The sequence below is a fragment of the Ylistrum balloti genome, unplaced genomic scaffold (assembly GCF_031769215.1).
Source record: "Ylistrum balloti isolate Yb309-2 unplaced genomic scaffold, AGI_CSIRO_Ybal_v1 Utg371552, whole genome shotgun sequence".
Taxonomy (NCBI): Eukaryota; Metazoa; Mollusca; class Bivalvia; order Pectinida; family Pectinidae; genus Ylistrum; species Ylistrum balloti.
The window spans coordinates 958,661-978,898 of NW_026782798.1; the positions used below are offsets into that span (position 1 = coordinate 958,661).

General features: G+C 34.4%; 1 protein-coding gene across 1 annotated transcript; it reads left to right on the forward strand.

The window, feature by feature from the left end:
• Positions 1-116: 116 nt before the first annotated feature.
• On the forward strand, positions 117-18,730 carry LOC132562931 (U4/U6.U5 tri-snRNP-associated protein 1-like). The gene is made up of 20 exons (XM_060227705.1): positions 117-439; positions 3,237-3,297; positions 4,010-4,068; positions 4,448-4,577; positions 5,471-5,573; positions 6,164-6,244; positions 6,396-6,492; positions 6,891-7,033; positions 9,303-9,449; positions 9,832-9,894; positions 10,144-10,262; positions 11,458-11,675; positions 12,200-12,330; positions 12,758-12,928; positions 13,551-13,652; positions 14,734-14,815; positions 15,778-15,871; positions 16,177-16,411; positions 16,839-16,957; positions 17,306-18,730. The coding sequence occupies exons 1-20, from the start codon at positions 226-228 to the stop codon at positions 17,325-17,327; spliced, it is 2,391 nt and encodes a 796-aa protein (XP_060083688.1). The 5' UTR covers positions 117-225; the 3' UTR covers positions 17,328-18,730.
• The last annotated feature ends 1,508 nt before the right edge of the window (positions 18,731-20,238 follow it).

Consider the following 20,238-nt stretch of genomic DNA (forward strand, 5'->3'; position numbering starts at 1 on the left):
AGCATGGTTTATTATTGTGTTTCGGTAGCCAAATGATGACACTTGATTGGTTAAAATTAATACAACCCGTTTGCTCCGGAACTGTTGTTACTGTAATATGTACACTTCCGGTATAGGTTCGTAAGAGATTCGCACGTTAGCAATATTAAGTGTGTGTTCTTCTCTAAGTCGTTGCCTAGTCTTGTGCCCGTAAAGACTCTGAAACAAGCTTTACATTTTCTCACAATGGGATCTTCTAAGAAACATAAAGAACGAGACAAAGACCACAAAAGGAAACGCCGGCACAGGTCAAGATCTCGCTCCAAAGAAAGAAAACGACATCGGGAGGATCGTTATGAGCAAGTGCATGAGGATAATTATGAAGATGAAAGCCATGAGAGGGATAGGGATATAGAGACATTTGACTATAACCATGGATCTGCACCACCTGTCGAAAAATGTAAGTAGGATTCACGAAATATTGCGGATGCTTGAGTGTGTGTGGTTCGGAAGGGGGGGGAGTATTTTGGCAAAGTAGTTGCCTACAATCTACAATATTTATGTTGAAAGCTTAGACCAAACTCGAGTAGATAGTTTATCGACCTGTGAACAAAAAGCCGTCATACAACCTACACTCTCATAAACTAGCTGCTAAATGCTATGATGTAGGCACTGTGCAAGAGGAAGCACAATGTATATACATATGGTCACGGACATATAATACTATGATACTTAGAATACTCATTTCAATACTAAGTTGTTTCAACACCAAATAATTTTGGTGCTTGCAAAAATGGTTTATACAGCTAGAGTGTCATTTTAAGTAAACAGTTTTTCAGTAGTGGAATGAACAATATATATTAATGACAAAAAATCTGAAAGACCTAATTAGATACATAAATCAAAGCATTTTTGAAAGTACAGAATGACTTGGGAAGTACCGAAACAACTTGGTACCAAAACAAATTGTGCACTAATATGGAGGGATAAGAAACTATGCCCAGCAGTGACTTCTCTGACTTTAGCATTTGTGTTTGTACTCAGAGCCGTGAAAATCCCTTACCTTTCTGCTGTTAATTTAATCTTATCTACCTCTGCCTCTGATGTGGCAAGTGTAGAGCCTGCTTGTCAGAATTGAAGCGCAATCAGAAATTACTCAGCATTTTAATGCCACCAATTTGAAGATGGTTTTCACCATATCACGGGCAGAATGTGGTATGCAATATAGGATGGTATTTCAGTTGAAAATAGCTTAAACATACATTTTGTTTTGCGAAAGTTAACAAAAATTATGTGTCACAAAAGTTAGCACTATCAATTTGAAAATTATTAAGGTTTTTAATTCTGTTAATTTTGAAAAGATTAGTTGTGTTCTTTTGGAGAAAAATGATTTATGACAACGGCAAGGCTAATTAACTTGCATACTCAATACTTCAGAGGGTCACAATCACTTTTGCTCTCTGCACCTCTGGAACATGTTGATGCATCAACTCAATTTGTCAATCTGATATCACATTGATTGCAAGAGACACTGATGCATTTGTTTGGTTATGTAGCTCTTTATATAGACTGAGTTCAGCTTTTCTCTGTTCTGTAGTTTTAAGATAATATTGTGTTGTATCATATCTGTGCATGTTTTAGTATTTAAATCCACAATTAAATGACCAGGAAATTAGAAATTAGTTTAAACATGCTTTAATCCAGATTGGATCTATTTTCTAGATCAAGTTCTTTAGCATTATGGGTTTAAATTTGTTAATGTACATGTTACATTTATTTGCATTTTGGTAACCTTTTAGTATGTTTTTATTTCCACATGAATGTTTGAATTGAAATTTTGTCTGTTATAATTATTTTTTGACCAATCAATGTTAGAAGATCACAGTCTGCTCTTGGAAATAGTTTCAGAGAGCCAGTTTTTTTTTTGTTTGTGTTGGGATCAAACCACTTTAAATTTCCAATCACAATACCATGAAGTGCTCACTCTAAATACTTAACCTGTATTTTGAGTCAGTAAGAGTCACATGACAGATAATAGAATGACTCATGAAATTAGATGTAGAGTAAAATGTTATAGAATCAATGAACTGAACATGTGTTACATATGTCTGTCTTAAAACAGGAAACTTCTATTTTATACACAATTGACAGAGACGAAATCACAAGATCGTTTGTGATCATATAGCCCTAGTAACCAGGTTACTGGCAAATGAGATACAGGTGATGATTTTGTAGATGAGAAGTTCTTTTCATGCCCTCAGAATAAAAGAAATTATCATATACTGATAAACAGTCAAAGAGTATTTTGATGTTAAAGAAAAATTGATGTGAAATTGGTAGTTTTTATACACCAGTCGAAAGAAGGGACATATTATATTTTCACGCGGGCGGGCAACGGGCGCAAAGCCATACATAGGTTTCCATTCGATAACTTGAATAATTTTTTATAGATTAATTGGAAACTTCACATGAAGGTTTATTACCAAAAATGTCAAGTCAAATTCATCAACTTAAATTTTTCGCCCCTTATTTACAGAGTTATGGCCCTTGGTACATTTGCAAAAATTCATAACCAGTTATGAATCAAAAATATCCTTTGCTACAAATTGCAGTTTTTCAACTGTTAAATTTAAAGAAATTCAGGATGGGAAACCATAATTATTGTCCAGTTATGGCTTGCATATTTTGAACTCTTGTTGGTTTTGTTTTTGTTGATCTTGTGGGTGCTCTAAATCTTTGGATTCATATATCAGGAGATTAGTACACTGGTGTTTTTGTACTTATAAAAGTAGATTTAGTGAGCTGTATTAAGCCACTAAATTAAGTGTCCAATAAAAAGTACGTTTGTATTTAAAAAAAAAGCATAAAAATTAGGTCCTATGAAAAAACATGTATGTAATTTTACAGTACTTAAACTTTATACAGACACATTTATAGACCCCAGCATTAGCAAAATTGCCAACAACTTTTACAGTGTGAGTGATACAATGGCATATTTCTTGATCTTACAAACTCCTGTCAAGTAGGTGGCTACTGGTTTGCCAATTTCAAACAGGATGTTTAAAGTTAATTTTTCTAATACAACATAGGGCCTCAAATTCTCATTTCTGTATTGATAAGCCCTTGCAAAAATTGATATGGATCAGCTTTTTATGATGATTTGGTTTTTTTCATTTTTCATATGGTAATCAAGTAAGTTAATGAAATACATACAGTAATTTATTTCCCTGTCATTACATTTGTGCTTTATTTTGTAGCACAACCAGCATTGTCATCATCTGGAGGTGGGGAAGCATCTCTCAGCATTGAGGAGACAAAGTAAGTGGAGTGTCGACTTTCTCTTTTTTTCTCAGTTTAAAAATTGAGAATAAATTGTGTTGAGTTTTTATGTTAAATTTGAAACCTCTTTAAAAATTTCTAGGCAATGAAATGAGATGATACTTGTCTTTGAGGTTGTAAACTATAGACCAGTGATTTTGACATCTCAGACCAGTTTTTTGGTTTCTCATGTCTGGTTGCAGAATCTGGTAAAGTAACTGAATGAATAATGAAAGTTAACATGTATGGATGCTTAAATGGAACTGTACTTCAGTAGAGTACAAGAATATTTCTACCAAATAATTCAAATTTGGTATTTCGTAGCACATTTGAAACATTTTTTTAGGGATTCTGAAGACATGTTTTGACAAAAACATTTTCAAAAGCTAATTTTTTATCCCCTGATCAGGATTATGCAAGAGGTTACTTTGTATTCTGAAGATCAATACAGCCACATGTATGCAATTGTCAGAGCTTGTGGCTTGATAAATCTGTGGATCACTTGACATTATAAAATCTATGGCTGGAGATAGATTTAATGTAATCAGAAATGGCAGCATAAATGTTTCCATATTGATACACTGCCTTTATAATCAACAAGTGTAACTTGTTTTTGATTACTGGATTTTCAATGAGTTGTCAAATTTTCCAGCTGTGATCAATAATCACAATGGTAGGTACATGTATATAAACGTACATTTTACTTTTTCAGTCGAATCCGAGCGAAACTGGGACTGAAGCCTTTGGATGTGAATTCAGGACCATCTCAAGGTACCTTTTCTACATATTTCTAATCCATGGATGTTAAACATTCCTGCTGATTCAAAATCAAGTTTTATGGTAGATGAGGAACAATGAAGCATTTGTTGGGCATATTCCCAGATAACAACAGCAACCTCCTTGGATTATTTGACATTTTTACATGTTTAAAGATAATACATCTATTTTGATTTTATTATGATTTTTTTTTATTAAAATGATCACCTTACCACAATTCAGAACTATTCTTTAGTGTGATATTTTCTATTTAAAGTTTATAGAATAGAAAAGAATTACAAACAATTTTTCATTGCTTGCTAGGAATTATTCATAAGTTTCTGGTTTAACGATGGTAATATTTTGAAATTTGATTTTTGTAATTATTTTAAAGAGGGAGAGAAAAAAAATGATGAAGATATACACAAGCCTGCTGTCAGTATTACACAAGAAAAGCAAACACAAAAAATACGTGAAAAGATGGAACGGATGAAAGAGAAAAGAAGGCTGAATGAAAAACTAAGGTAACATATACCGGTATTTGCTGAAAGATGTCACCATTTTCTTAATTACACTGTTACACAAATCAGACTGTGGTTGTTAATAAAAACAAAAAAATAGCACTTCGTACTGAGGAATATATCTACCCATACTTTGTCCAAACTGGACCTATATCTAAACTTGTCAAATAATTTGGTCCTGAAAAATTCCTTTATTATTTCACTACCTGTATGGTAATTTAATTTTGCCTAATCTTGACATCAATCTGTTGGTTATTTGGACAATATTTTTAGTCCAATTTCTTCTATTCTTGATAAAATGTTAATTTTGTGAAAAATAAGACAACAGCTGAGAGAAGTCAAGGGCAAATATGAGTTTAAAACAATCAGCAAATTTTTCAGTCTAAATTTTTAATTGTCAATGTTGAGAGCTTAACAGTGTAATGACCACAAATGAAGTAGTCATGTATATTTTATCAGTAAGATATCTTGTTACTACTCCTAATATGTAATATGCTAAACTATTTTTATTCATTCAATGAAATTGGTTTTTCAGACTTTCTGCAATACCTATGTGAAATATGTCATTACTAGCTCTTTGATTTTGTTTTTATTTTACAAGGCAAAGACCTTAATGCAGACCTCTATACAATCAGGAACATTACAAACTGGCTAAATCATCTGGTCCAAGTTTTGTCCAATTCATACAGATTCCACTATATTCAATAACACATGTAACAAAAACTTTTATGAGAAAGAGACAGGAGCTTTTTGACAAAAATAATGGGTATGTATTCATTGGTATGGTGGTATGGTCCTTAAAAATGGTTTCTAAATAATGGGTATGTATTCATTGGTATGGTGGTATGGTCCTTAAAAATGGTTTCTAAAGAAACAAACTTTTTTTATTGTTGTAGCAATGTGAAGACATTAGGAGAAAGTGATTCAGAAGATGACATGGTAACTTGGGTGAGAAAAAACAGAAAGGCACAGAAAGATAAAGAAAGGGCAGAGAAAACTGTGAGTGTCAGGGGTTTCTGTAAATAATATCTTAACCCTGTGATTGATTACAAATCCATGATGTTTAAGAGAGTATTTTCAACCATTTGTCAGTATTTTAAACCTTAAAAAACATCATAGTTGTCCTAATCTTGGTTGGAGGTTTAAGGAATATTTCTACAATGGACAATAAAATTAACCTTGTCCTTAGTCCATTTACAGGGTTTAATGTTTTGTGACCATGTTCATGACAATTAGCTTTCACTGGAAAATGTTGTGGATACATTTTGAGAATATTTGTGAACATAATCACAAATAAATGAAAATTTTGTAGTTTTCTTTTCTGCAGTTCTGATTCTATTACCTTTTCCTTTGAATGTTGAAATTTGACAGCTGACGATAGACAGAATATAACTTGGTGTTTATTATAATGATTTAGAGCAATATCAATATTATGGATATTTGAAGAAAACTTTCACGAGTTATGTCCCTTTAGTACTTCCTTTAGCCATGATCCTCACTCAATCATGTAATTCATCTTAAATGTTTTGGTAATGTTAATAAGTTGATAGCCTCTGGTGTTCAATAATATCAATCTTTTGTTGTTACAGGCAAAAATGTTGGAAGAGATGGACCAGGAGTTTGGTATTGGTAGCTTAGTGGATGAGGAATTCCATGTTAAACCTAAGAATGTAAGTAACACATTTCATAGAAGGACTGAACATATGTATCCAGAAATCATAAGATGAACCATAGATAACATAAAGTTACCATATTGTATAAAATATTTCATAGTTTGTCTGTTTATGCATTTAAATTTTAGTTCAAATTAATGGATTTCAGAATTACACTTCCAAGGACCTGAAAGGTCTGAAGGTACAACACAACACAGAGAGGTTCAAAGAGGGGAAAACAGTCATCCTCACTCTCGAGGACAAGGGTAGGTCATTCGTAATGCAATATTGCATATATATATATATATATATATGTATATATATATAGTAATCACTTCAATTCTTTATCTGTATGTCTAGATTTCTTTACCATATTATCACCCTTTACATGCCATAAAGCCAAGAATTAAACCATTGTTCCACACAAATCCTATATGTAAACCTTTAGAATTTCATGAATTCAACTCTTGTCTGTCTCTCTGTTCTCTATTGTCTCTACTGACACTTGACTTGTCAGAGTTTTGGTTAAGCAACTTACCATTTACAAATGAGAGTTAAGAATTGTAAATACTGAAATAACATCACAGTTTAATGAGGCAGTTGTTAATGATGTATATTTAAATGCTACATTGTTATATCCTCTTACCATCATGTTTTCATATAGGAATCTTGGATGAAGACAATGATGATACTCTCATTAATGTCAATATGATTGATGAAGAGTTCACAGAGAAAAACTTAGAGAATAAAAAGAAGAAATCAGATTATCAGCCATATGATGAAGCTGATAAGGATGAGTATGGAATGGTGGGTACACTGTTTAATGTCTGGAAGTAATTTGTCTGGCTGTTTTATGTCTAGTATCCGTCTGGTAGATTTATATCAAGTATCTGCCTGGTAGATTTATATTTGGTACCATTTGTCTGGTGTTTTTATGTCTGGTACTATTCGTCTTATAATGTTATGTCTGGTGTTTTTATGTCTAGTACTGCTTGTCTGGTAGTTTTATGTCTGGTACTACTTGTCTGGTAGTTTTATGTCTGGTACTGCTTGTCTGGTAGTTTTATGTCTGGTACTGTTTGTCTGGTAGTTTTATGTCTGGTACTACTTGTCTGGTAGTTTTATGTCTGGTACTACTTGTCTGGTAGTTTTATGTCTGGTACTACTTGTCTGGTAGTTTTATGTCTGGTACTACTTGTCTGGTAGTTTTATGTCTGGTGCTACTTGTCTGGTAGTTTTATGTCTGGTACTACTTGTCTGGTAGTTTTATGTCTGGTACTACTTGTCTGGTAGTTTTATGTCTGGTACTACTTGTCTGGTAGTTTTATGTCTGGTACTACTTGTCTGGTAGTTTTATGTCTGGTACTGCTTGTCTGGTAGTTTTATGTCTGGTACTGCTTGTCTGGTAGTTTTATGTCTGGTACTGCTTGTCTGGTAGTTTTATGTCTGGTATTGTTTGTCTGGTAGTTTTATGTCTGGTGCTACATGTCTGGTAGTTTTATGTCTGGTACTGTTTGTCTGGTAGTTTTATGTCTGGTACTACTTGTCTGGTAGTTTTATGTCTGGTACTACTTGTCTGGTACTACTTGTCTGGTAGTTTTATGTCTGGTACTGTTTGTCTGGTAGTTTTATGTCTGGTACTACTTGTCTGGTAGTTTTATGTCTGGTATTGTTTGTCTGGTAGTTTTATGTCTGGTACTGTTTGTCTGGTAGTTTTATGTCTGGTGCTACTTGTCTGGTAGTTTTATGTCTGGTACTACTTGTCTGGTAGTTTTATGTCTGGTACTACTTGTCTGGTAGTTTTATGTCTGGTACTGTTTGTCTGGTAGTTTTATGTCTGGTACTGTTTGTCTGGTAGTTTTATGTCTGGTACTACTTGTCTGGTAGTTTTATGTCTGGTACTACTTGTCTGGTACTACTTGTCTGGTAGTTTTATGTCTGGTACTGCTTGTCTGGTAGTTTTATGTCTGGTACTACTTGTCTGGTAGTTTTATGTCTGGTATTGTTTGTCTGGTAGTTTTATGTCTGGTACTGTTTGTCTGGTAGTTTTATGTCTGGTGCTACTTGTCTGGTAGTTTTATGTCTGGTACTACTTGTCTGGTAGTTTTATGTCTGGTACTGTTTGTCTGGTAGTTTTATGTCTGGTACTACTTGTCTGGTAGTTTTATGTCTGGTACTGTTTGTCTGGTAGTTTTATGTCTGGTACTACTTGTCTGGTAGTTTTATGTCTGGTACTACTTGTCTGGTAGTTTTATGTCTGGTACTGTTTGTCTGGTAGTTTTATGTCTGGTACTACTTGTCTGGTAGTTTTATGTCTGGTACTACTTGTCTGGTAGTTTTATGTCTGGTACTACTTGTCTGGTAGTTTTATGTCTGGTACTGTTTGTCTGGTAGTTTTATGTCTGGTACTACTTCTCTGGTAGTTTTATGTCTGGTACTACTTGTCTGGTAGTTTTATGTCTGGTACTGTTTGTCTGGTAGTTTTATGTCTGGTACTACTTGTCTGGCACTACTTGTCTGGTAGTTTTATGTCTGGTAGTTTTATGTCTGGTAATATTTGTCTGGTAGTTTTATGTCTGGTGCTACTTGTCTTGTAGTTTTGTATTTTGTTATATCTGTCACATAGTTTTATATCTGGTGATAGTATCTGTGTGACTGTTTCATGTCCACCATAATATGTAAATGGGTAATCTGCTGTTGTACATCTGACTAGTGATATTTGTGATAATTCCGAGTCCTAGTGTATACAATTTATTTCTCTTTTGATCCATCTTACATAACACAGAGTAAAAGTCACTATTCAAGAGAAAAATGCAACAAATTTTAGAGTTAATACACAATAAATGTCAGGTCTCTCAAGATAAGTAATTTCTTTATCAGTCCTATAAGAAGTCGGGACAAGGAATATGATTTGCTGGTTAACGTTGTGAAAGGCAGTAAAAATGAGTAAGCTTATTACCTGTTATGGGCATGCTTCCTGGTAGATATGGAATGATGAAATGCTATTGCTGATACATGTTTGTTGGTAGGGCATAAATATTTTATACAATTATAGATATGATCAATATGTTTTCAGTTCAAACCGGTGAATGTTTTGGAAAAATATGATGAAGAAATTGATGGTGCAAAGAAGGAAACATTTACACTGGAGTCGGGAGGGAAGTACAACATGGAACAAGATAGACAGATGGAGAAAATTCGGGAACAGATTCAACAACAGAGTGTAAGTATATATCTATAGGTCTCATGATTTGTCTGGTTATACTTTTGTTGACAAACCCAGTAATAGCTGGCAGTCCCCAGCAATTTCATCAGAGATTGAGGTGTTCAAATGTGACCCTGACATTCAGTGTCCTACCTGCCTTGCAAAAGTACCAATTTTCGATATATTAAACAAACATGATTTATTTGACTCAAATTACCAAATTCAGTTAAAGTCAATAGTGAAAAAAGGTGAAAGTGAAAGTAATAGTAGTTTATGTCTTTTACATGTAAATGAAATTTAACCAGATGTTTTTGTGTACTTCCTGGTTGGTGTTATTCTTTAATGATTTCTTGTTAATAAATACTGGTCACATTATAACAATCAACTACTTTCGTTATAGCACAGCCTTGGATTGGGAGTGTCATTAAATGTGGCTAAGGAATACTTCACAGCAGAGGAAATGGTAAGTTCACATTTATATATTTGTCTTCTATGAAAGCACAAACAAATTCTAAGTACTGAAGGGTTTCTCATCATAGAAATGCTTTCATATGTTGTCTTTAAGTCTCGACCTACATATTTAGTATTTATCACAATGTTATGGCGCTCAAAACAAAGATATATACCATTCACAAAAATTTTATTTTAAAACCTTGAAGCATAAATTATTTATTGATCTCATAAGCTTAAGCTCACACCTTTCTTATTGCAGGCAGCAAAAGCTACATTTAAGAAACGGAAGAAGAAAGACAAGAAAATCCGAAAGAAGACAGTTTTAAAGGCAGATGACCTTGAACCACTGGCAGATGATTCTAATGATGTTGGTTCTAGGTAAGTATTGATTTTAGAAGTATAACAGGAAACCTAATAAAAAAGTTGGTGTTGTATATATAAAGGATTCTACAAGGGTTTCTCTGTAATACTACTTAGGTTATATGAACTGTCATGTCATCTCGGCTGCAATGTTTCCACGGAATGATACAATAGCATGGCTGACAATCATAGTCCACAATGTTTTCTGTTCTTGCTTACACAGAGGTCTGCTTACCAAGGCTTTCCTTGTATTAAGGTCTATTGCCAAGCCTATCTGTATATAACTGCAAATAAATGATCTTTAGGTACTGTAAATCACTTAGATTCCCTGAATACTTTATTTCACGCACTCACCTCTGCAGACATATTCGCAAATATATGATGCCAAGAATACTGATCTAGAAATTACTTTGAATTCACAAATGATAAACTATTTGAGACATGGACTTTGCAAAGCACCCAGATTGGCAATTGATAGCTTCATATTTGCTGCCATTTGGCTTACGGGAGTCATATGACTCTACCTAAAACATGATTCAGTCATGTGATACATGCTGTGTTTATACTGAATTGTACTGCTCTGATTACAAGCTAGTACATAGACAGATGAAGCGGATGTGAATATTCCATATGCTTTTATGTTTAAAGAGTGAAACAAGTTCTTTCCCAGATGACAGGACGTCAATAGGCCAGATGTATTGTGCAGTTTTTGACTTTACAGCTTTGTTTATTTTAATTATACAGAAGTCGTCCTAGTGGTAACGTCTTTGACCGTTTTTCACCTGTTTATTTTGTAATCAATAAAATTGATATTTTGCATGTTATAAACACTGTTATGAATATTTTAATATTTTTCCAACACAAAAAAAAACATAGCTTATACATAAGATATGTCTAGCAGAATTGTTTTTGATAATACTAGTATGATAAGGTATATATATATTCAACATAAGTATAAATGGAAGTAAAAGTAAGTTAACATAGGAATAACAAGGATGTCATCAAGAGTTTCATACAATCAATCACAGGAGATTTGAATTTGTGATTGGTGCTCCTGTATTAATAGGAAATAAATACCACATGAAATATAAGTGATTTGCAGTATTCTAAAAAAGTAATCAGAGTCAGTTGAAGAGATCCAAAACCATAAAAGTCCAGTTCATGTTCCCAAATTTACCCTTGCTCCATATTTGTTTCTGTTTGATTTTTACAGATCCCGTGGACGAGGTCGTCACGTAGATCCAGATATGGAAATAAAAACTGAACCATCATGGTACAACAATTCTGAGCCAGGCAATTCAGAATCAGCTGTGCCAAGGGCACCAGTCGTAATAGACTATGGTCATCAACATGTGATTCCAGGATTGGATGTTCCAGCTGTGAAACAGGAAACAGAGACTGCTTCAATAACAGCAACAATGCCTGATGACGGTAAGTCGCGTAATGTGATTATGTTTGTAGAAGAGTAGTTGTTATAATTATTGTCATCCTTCTGAAATATTTAATTATATACCTCCAGATCATTGTACTGTCAATGTTTGTAAATTTTGCGGTGATAACTCAGTCCATCACATTAGGTTTGTGGGTAGGTTCATCCTGGAAGGTCATAGTGTCACATCATTAAAGGATGATGTATCCCTGACCATTAAACCAGTGCATTCTCTCTCCTACCTTTGATTGTGACCCGAGTTACAGAAATACCAATTTCAGAAGTCTATTTCTGCTTATGTTTTGACTTTGGATATGCATGCAGTCATTTGTAAGACTTAAAGGATTTTGTATCGAAATGGTTCATACTGTACTTATAATCAAGTGCCCTGTGTTGAGTACCAAAGTAACATCCTGGAACCTTTCTCCTATATTGTTTCATTTAAAAATATTTTGGTTAAAAGTTTTTGCTAAATCCACTGTTTTGAAGTAGATTTAGCTTATTTTATCTTTCACATTTCTACCAGATGACCTACAGGAACCAGATGATTTGTTTAGCGTACCTTTTGTTGAGGACGAAGCAGAAAATGAATTACAGAGTGCTTTATCAAAGGCACGACGAATCAAACTGACAAAGGACAAATCCAAAATACAAAAGGTTAGTGTGGTTATACAATGCCATTTTATCATCCTGTCTCCATTATCTGGATAATAACTAAAATCTAGTCAATAATTGTCTTCATTCTAACAATTTAATGATCTTTTCATGCAATATCATGGCAAATTGTCAGCTCATTATATGCACTCTTTAATGCTTTACGCTGATACGAAAGAATAGCCTATGTTAAAGTGTCAGACTTGTCCAAAACAGTTGTTTGAACACAAGATAACATATACCTTTAATCTTTGAGTGTAACTAGAATAATATATGATTTACCTTAGACAGATAGGTGACTGGGTATGGTATATGAGATTGACCTCGGACATGTAGGTAACTGGTATAATATTTGTGATTTACCTTTGATAGGTAGGTAACTGATATGATATATAGCATTTACCTTTGACAATAAGAAATGTTTTGACAGGTGGCAGCCAAGATTGCTCAAGAAAGAGTCATGAAGACAGAGCAGGAGATGGAGGAAGAAAAAGAAAGTAACATTGTCCTCAACTCCACATCTGAGTTCTGTCGGACTCTTGGTGACATCCCTACATATGGTCAGTCTGGTAACCGTGATGAGGAGAAAGAGGAACTCATGGTAGGCTCAAAGTTTTGTGCATACACCTGTTTGTGATATAGGATTAATATAACAATAAGTAAAAAGCATTTGAAGTTATTATAAACTGGTCATTTGATAAAAAAATCTTTGTGTTCAATTTATTGTGTTAAGAATTGAAACTGAATTTCTTTTAGGAAAAATAAGTGTCTTCACACAATAATTGATATTACCTTTTATGCTCCCTGAAGGGAGAGCATATAGTTCCCGCTTTGTCAGTCTGTCCTTCCATCTTAATTTTGTCTAGAGCATATCACAAAAACTGTAAAAGGCATCAACATCTTGTACAAGAACCATAACTCTTTTGCATAATTTTATTAGAGTTATTGAAACTCGGTATATACATGGATCATACTAAGAGAATGTACAGTATACCAAATTCAATTTTAATTATGGAATTATTGCCCTTTGATTAAATTTTGTGTCCAATAAGTCCTTTTTTGTGGAGCATTCTTCTGTTTATAATGATACTCTTGTTATTTTTGAAATTCGTATTCCTGTTAATAGCATACTTTGTACAGCATTAACAGCCTTCAGCTTTTTCTGTGTTTATATTTTCAATACTCTTCTTCATATTTGTGGTTATTTCTCTTTATTTGCTCAGGACTTTGAGCGAGAGTTGATGGAAGACAGGAGGAGACAAGAGGAGGAAGAAGCTACTGGTTGGAACCGAGTGGAGATTGATGAAACACCTGTAGACATTCAGGTGAGCAGCTATCAGATGGAACTGTTTCCCCTGGGTTATATCATATAATCAGTCAGTGATTAAAGCTATTTCAATCAAACATCTATCCCACCTGAGGACTCACAGTTTTATTTAGGGGTACTAGCCATAGAATTGATCATTTGCCAAGGCAGTAAACTTAACCATGGGTAGAAAAGATTCATTTTGAAGTTCTGGAGTTAATTAAGTACATTTTAATGTTTTCATGGAATAGTCTTTAAGATGTTTGAAAGTTAATGGTATTTTGCTAAGAACAGACTGAGTTAACAAATATTTTTCTGTAATTTTTTGAAGGATAATCGATATTGCTGTGATATTTTCAGTTGACTTAATGAAAAAATGTAATTGGAAAGCAGTTAAATTTCAGTTGCTCAGACAATGTGCTTGTGCTGTCATCAGTTGGTATCAAATTGAAGTATCTCATTAGGTTTACAGTGTGACATAGACTGCACAACCAACTGAAAATAACAGTTTTCCTCTGTTTCATGAAATCAACTGAAAATTTTATGACATGAACATAAATCAGTTACAAAGTTGTTAAAGAAAAATATAACATGTTGCAATGATAGTTTCCAATGAAGTACAATGAACATTTGCATAAGAATCCCGTGGGAACAGGGTCGTTTTACTAGATAGATTGAAATGATCAGGTACTGTATTTATTATGTGCAGTCATTTATAACCATAAACATGTAACATATTAATGTAAAACATCCTGTTTTACTTCCTTGTTACATGGAATGTCCATTTCATATTGAATATTCAAACAAGATCATTTGATTTTATATTAGCCTTTTGGAAAGCGAATTATGTTATTAGAAGTGTTTACTAAAAACAATGTAACTTACAACTTACAAAACTTACAAAAGCTTCTATACTAGCATATCATATTAAGAATGTAAGCAAACATCCTCCAGTTAGTTTCACTAGAAATAAGACACCGGAATTTTGGCTACTTTTTCACTACCAAATAGAATGTTAAGGATATATATGACATCACAGAATTATTACCAATACTCCACTGGATGTATATTACAACTTTGTTTCTGATTTATATGTTAAGGGTGAGGAGAAAGCTGTCCTAGATGATGAACCAGTGGTAAATCAAGGCGTAGGGGCAGCGCTGGAGTTAGCAATGAAGAAAGGTATGTGTTCATCCTCATCACTACCACACATAATCATACTGTCATTCTGTAGCCAAAATCAGAACACACAAAGCACGATAACTAAGTCAGACTTTTGTCTACAGCAGAAGAGTGTTTTGATTAAGCTATGTCAAACTTTCTTATTATTGTTTTGTCTTGGATAAACAAAAAATTATTTAGTATCTGACATGAGTTTCCATTTTCTACAAAATTTCTGAAACAAAGCTAAAATGAGAACTTTGTCCTGAGTTTCTAGAATTACATATAAGATGGAAACAAATGGAAAAATCACATGATGAATTGTGGAAAGCATTGCAGAAATATCAATTGTCCCTTGTGTAAGTCACATATGAGTGTCTCATCAAGGTATTATTTTATCTCATGTCACTTTTACATTACCCAGTTGAAGTGGTTCAGGCAGCCCAGAATTATTTGACAATAAATGAACGTACCTGTACTGAAGGTTGAAAGGATATATTTAAAGCTAAAAATGCTGTTTTCAGAATTTCCTTTCAAACATAAAACAATGAAACAAATATAGAATATCTTTCACTTGAATGTACATTTAATAGCATATTTCCAGAAATATGTACATGGACCAATCCCCAGCTTTATGCAGAAATTCTAAAAAATGATGATATTCCGTTAGTTAGTTTCTGACAGGCACGAATGGACCCCTTAAACTGCACTTACCATGTATTGTGCAGTCCAGCTTCAGTCCCAATCTGCATCTGGCTTTTTTCTTGCATGTTCAGCTGGTTCAACCATTTCAACTGCTTACACAGAGGTGACCTTAATGTCCGAAAAGGCCATGTTACATGAGATCATGTACACTGTTATTATTACAAGGATATATTTATTGTCTAACTGGGTAATCACATGATAAAATTGTGAATACTACAGACAGTTTGCAAAGAATCTTTTGTCTGTAACATAAAAACTGAGGTTATATTGTGTTACAGGTTATCTACAAAAGGAAGTTGTCAAGCAAAACACATCATCCAAACGTGAGGAGCTGGAAGCCCAGAACTATTCCATAGAGGACAAGCGCTATGAGTAAGTAGGAGTCTTACAGAATTTGTCTCTTATAAACACACTCAAAATCACATTTTTGAGTCCTCTGCAGGATTTTTTGTGGAGTATGCACCCCTTCTTTGTGTATTTTGGCTTTGTTTGTCATATCATAAGGCAATGTAAACAATGATTTAAAATTAATCTTTGAACACAATACTTGTAAATGAACTTGTTGTTTTCTTATTTTCTTCCTCATTTTGTCAAGTCATGATTTTCCAAATATATGTGATAATTTGGTATTATTATACATATGTTATTATGTTGTGACTTCTTATCTTTCCTTCCAGTGACATTGATGACAAATACAGGAAGCGTGGTGATAGGTATGGAGGCAGTGGTATGTTGACAGACTTTAAGGAAAAAGATTTGTACAAACCAGATGTCAAGTTAGAATATGTTGACAACGATGGGCGTAAACTGAATGCAAAGGAAGCATTCCGACAGCTGTCTCACAGATTCCATGGCAAGGGCTCAGGCAAGAAGAAACAGGAAAAGAGGCAGAAGAAACTGGAGGAAGAGCAGGTGTGTGGACGAAAAATACCAAGATCTTCATTGTGTTTAATAGGTTCTGTGTAATGACATCACAAATTTATACACAAACACAATGTTATAGGAGGAGAAAAGAGGAATTCATTAGGAGAGAATGAAATTACACCCTACAGTATAAAACTTAAACTCAGAATCTTGGTGTGGCTCAAAACATCTACTTTTTGGTAGAATTAACCTTTCCTTATGATCATTGTTATGTGAGGTGAGGACAGTGACAAAAAGTACATTATAACAGAGTATCATATAGCCTTAAAAATCCTTTTATAGAGTCACTTGCTTCAGGTTCCAATTTATTACTGTTTGTAATCTCTATACAAGGACCTGCCTGCCTATAAAGGCACCTTTGTCTGTTCCTTTGAGACAAATTTTTATTTTAATGCAAGTCTATTATCTGTTACAGTTGATGAAGACTATGAGCTCTACTGATACACCCCTCGGCACACTAAACCTACTTAAGGAGAAACAGAAGTCGGAGAAGTCTTCTTATGTAGTCCTCACTGGCAACAAGGGATTCACATCGTATGTATATTAGCAATGTTTCTCATCAGACGGATTAGCTTCTTTCCTCATCAGAAATATTTTATTTTATTTTGTCTGTATTAAATTGATAAAAGAGTTCTTTCACATCCACCTCAAAAATGTTTTACATTTTGAAATATCTTTTAATGAAAAATATATTTAAATCACATTTCAAATACTTCTCCACAATTCAGTCCTTTATAAATAAAGAAAATCTTAAAAAAACAACAAAACATTATTTCATATTGGAAATATTGTGCATGAATACATACATAAATTGGAATTTAAATTCAACTCTGCCTTTTAGTTAGTCCTGTTGTACAAGTCTAGTCTAATTTTCTTCCACAGGAATTCTATCGTCAAAACCTAGCAGGAACGCATTGACGCTGTTTTGTAGTGGAACATTATTGAAAGTGTGGAGGAGATCATTCATCATCATTATGGTTCTTCTACTTTCAACTGTGTAGCTAAGTGCTACAAAATTACTGTACTTCCCTATCATTCATCCAGTCAGACAATACTATAGGTTTGGATTGTGCCAGTGAAAATGGAAAATAGTTCCATTGTCCTTAGACTAAAACACTAAGGAAGAAAATGTTGCTTTTGCTGTGTTGTTGAAAGTGTTATATTTCCATCAAAACTTTATGAAAGAACTATCACAAACAAATGACATGGAGAAGAAAGATTGGGCTTCTGAGTGGTGAAGGTGGGGACTGTCAACTTGTACAAGTATATTGGACTGTAGTGTGTTAGCTCTGTTGAAGATGAAGTGCTTGACTCAGAATGGTTTTGAAAACTGTTAACAATATCAGCACTCCCACAGAAAGTGAACGCATTCTCTTATCACAAGAAAGGATTTTGTAGAAGTTTATACAGTTATTTCAAATGATTTGGAGCTAAAAAAATTCAGGTTTTTGTCTCGCCATGACAAAGGCGGGCAGTTGAGACTAGTGTTACTTCATTGTTGATGTCTGCATCAAAGTTAAGTTTATGTGATGTTTAAGAGATCGCCACTAGGTATACCTCAGATCACAATATGAGAGGTTTTACTTTAGGAGGAAACAACAGTACCCTAGAAAATCCATGTGGTTGGGCAGGTGACCCTTTACTTTTTCACATCTGTTCCAGGAATCAAACCTTGGATTGTTAGGTGAAAGTAGAGTGTGCTACCACTGGGCCACCCAACCACCTTCATTTTGCATCAATGTTAAGTGAAATGTTTCATCTTACCTACTATTGGTCAGGTTACTGAAGTATTAGGTCAGATAACTTGTACCAAAGTTAATATTGGGTCTACTATGCAGACAAGAATTCACTAGAATTATATCCTTGTCACAAAGGGCAAACACATTCCTGACCCATTACACAGAATTTACATCTGTGGTGATGTTTAATGTAAAACATTAGATTTACTTATCTCATTGTTATATTGTCGTGACTCATGTACATATTAAAATTCCAATCAACTACACAGGTCAGGCAAGCTAACTGCATAATATACAAGTTAACACAGAATGCTAGTATGTATATAGACATCGTCACTGCCTGGTGAATTTCAGTGTTATAATTAACTTTGGTGTCAGTGTTGAAACAAAGGGAGATAAGACTATTACAACTACTAGGAATTACGGAATCATGTAGATCTAGATGATTAAAGATACAGGTTTGATTCATGTGTGCTGAAACGCCCAGAATACCATCATATCACCATACCAATACACTCTGTATCATTATCATTTCTAACATGGTACCAATAAAATAAGTTCAATGTCAGTTTGTGTCTTTTTGCTTTATATTTGGACACTTACCATGTATTAAAGTTTCGGTAATAATTTTGATCTGGATTCCTTTAAATATCAAAAGTGTTATTCGTGACATTTAGTTTACCTGATCCAGAACTCAATGAGCTTTTGCCATTAAGAGTTTTTTTTTTATCACTTTTGAAGAAGTTCTACTTTTACACTGTACTTCATCTGTTGTCTGCCCTATAAACAATCTTGAAATTATCATTTCTTGAGTAGTAAAGGACGGACATTCCCATTGGTTTCCTAGTTATTGGTTGGACTGTTTGGAAAAACAAAATGGCTGACAGGCGACCATCTTGGATTTTGACAGTTGTAGTTTTCATTCACCTGAAGGGAGAGCATATAGTCATCACTTTATCTGTCTGTCTGTTCAATTGTCTGTCCATCATCCAGAGCATCAAACAAAAGCTATAAGAATTATCAACATAAAAATTACTATGTAGACAGATCTCAACAGGGAGAAGTGCATAATTTAGGCGTTATTGCCCTTTGTAAATTTTCATACATAAATTTTGTCCCATTCAGGGAGCCTAACCAGTCTCTAACAGCCCATGATTACCGGTATGTCTATTTTTGAAGAAGAACTGGATAGATCTTTTTCACATTTCATTTGTAGGTACCCATGCTACCAAGTTGTGCATTTTTGATTTTTTGGATTGATCAGGAAAACAAAATTGGCCAATAGGAACTGGATTTTGACTGTCACACATCCTGGTCTGACCTATCCCGGGGCCAGAGTAGACCCAGCTCATATACAATCTAATACTCCTATAACAACAGAAGGGTTATAAGGTGCTTTATCATCATTGTAAATTTCATTTTCTGTAGATATGATATTTTTCCACCTGGCCTCTTCAGGATCTCTGGGGAATTGAATTTCCTTCCGCCAATATCCACTCATCTCCGAGTCTCCTGCACATCCCAATAATACCCAAATTGGCATTCTTTACTGTCCTTGATGGTATCTGTCCGTCTCGCTGGAACTCGATAAACATTGGTCCTCTTTGCGTTCCACATACCTATATCCTTTCCCCTTCAAAGATGTGCGCAAGTTGTTCTAATACGCGGTCTTGTCTCGACGTGTATCGGCCCTTTGCCACACACAGTAACTCACAGTAAGACAGAAAATGTCCAGACTTGCAGGCCTTTCACATTGGTGACATCTCCCACCATATCTCAATCTGTGAAGATTTGTCGGCGTTGGAAGCACATCATAATCAGTCCCGAGAATGAACTGTAGCTGTCATGATGTGTATCTCCAAAGATTTCTGCCCATGCCATCTTCCTCTCTCTCCCATTTGTCCATGCCCTATACCCCTATCTTAACTGGTTTCACCTTCCTTGCCTCCTCTTTCTGGCTCTTCCTGCACCTGCTGTCTCTTCTCTATTACATTAGCATCTTTCCATCTTGATGATTGCTCTCTTCCTGACCGTAGCCTTCCGATTCGCACTGTTCTTGCGATGTTTTTCTGCCTT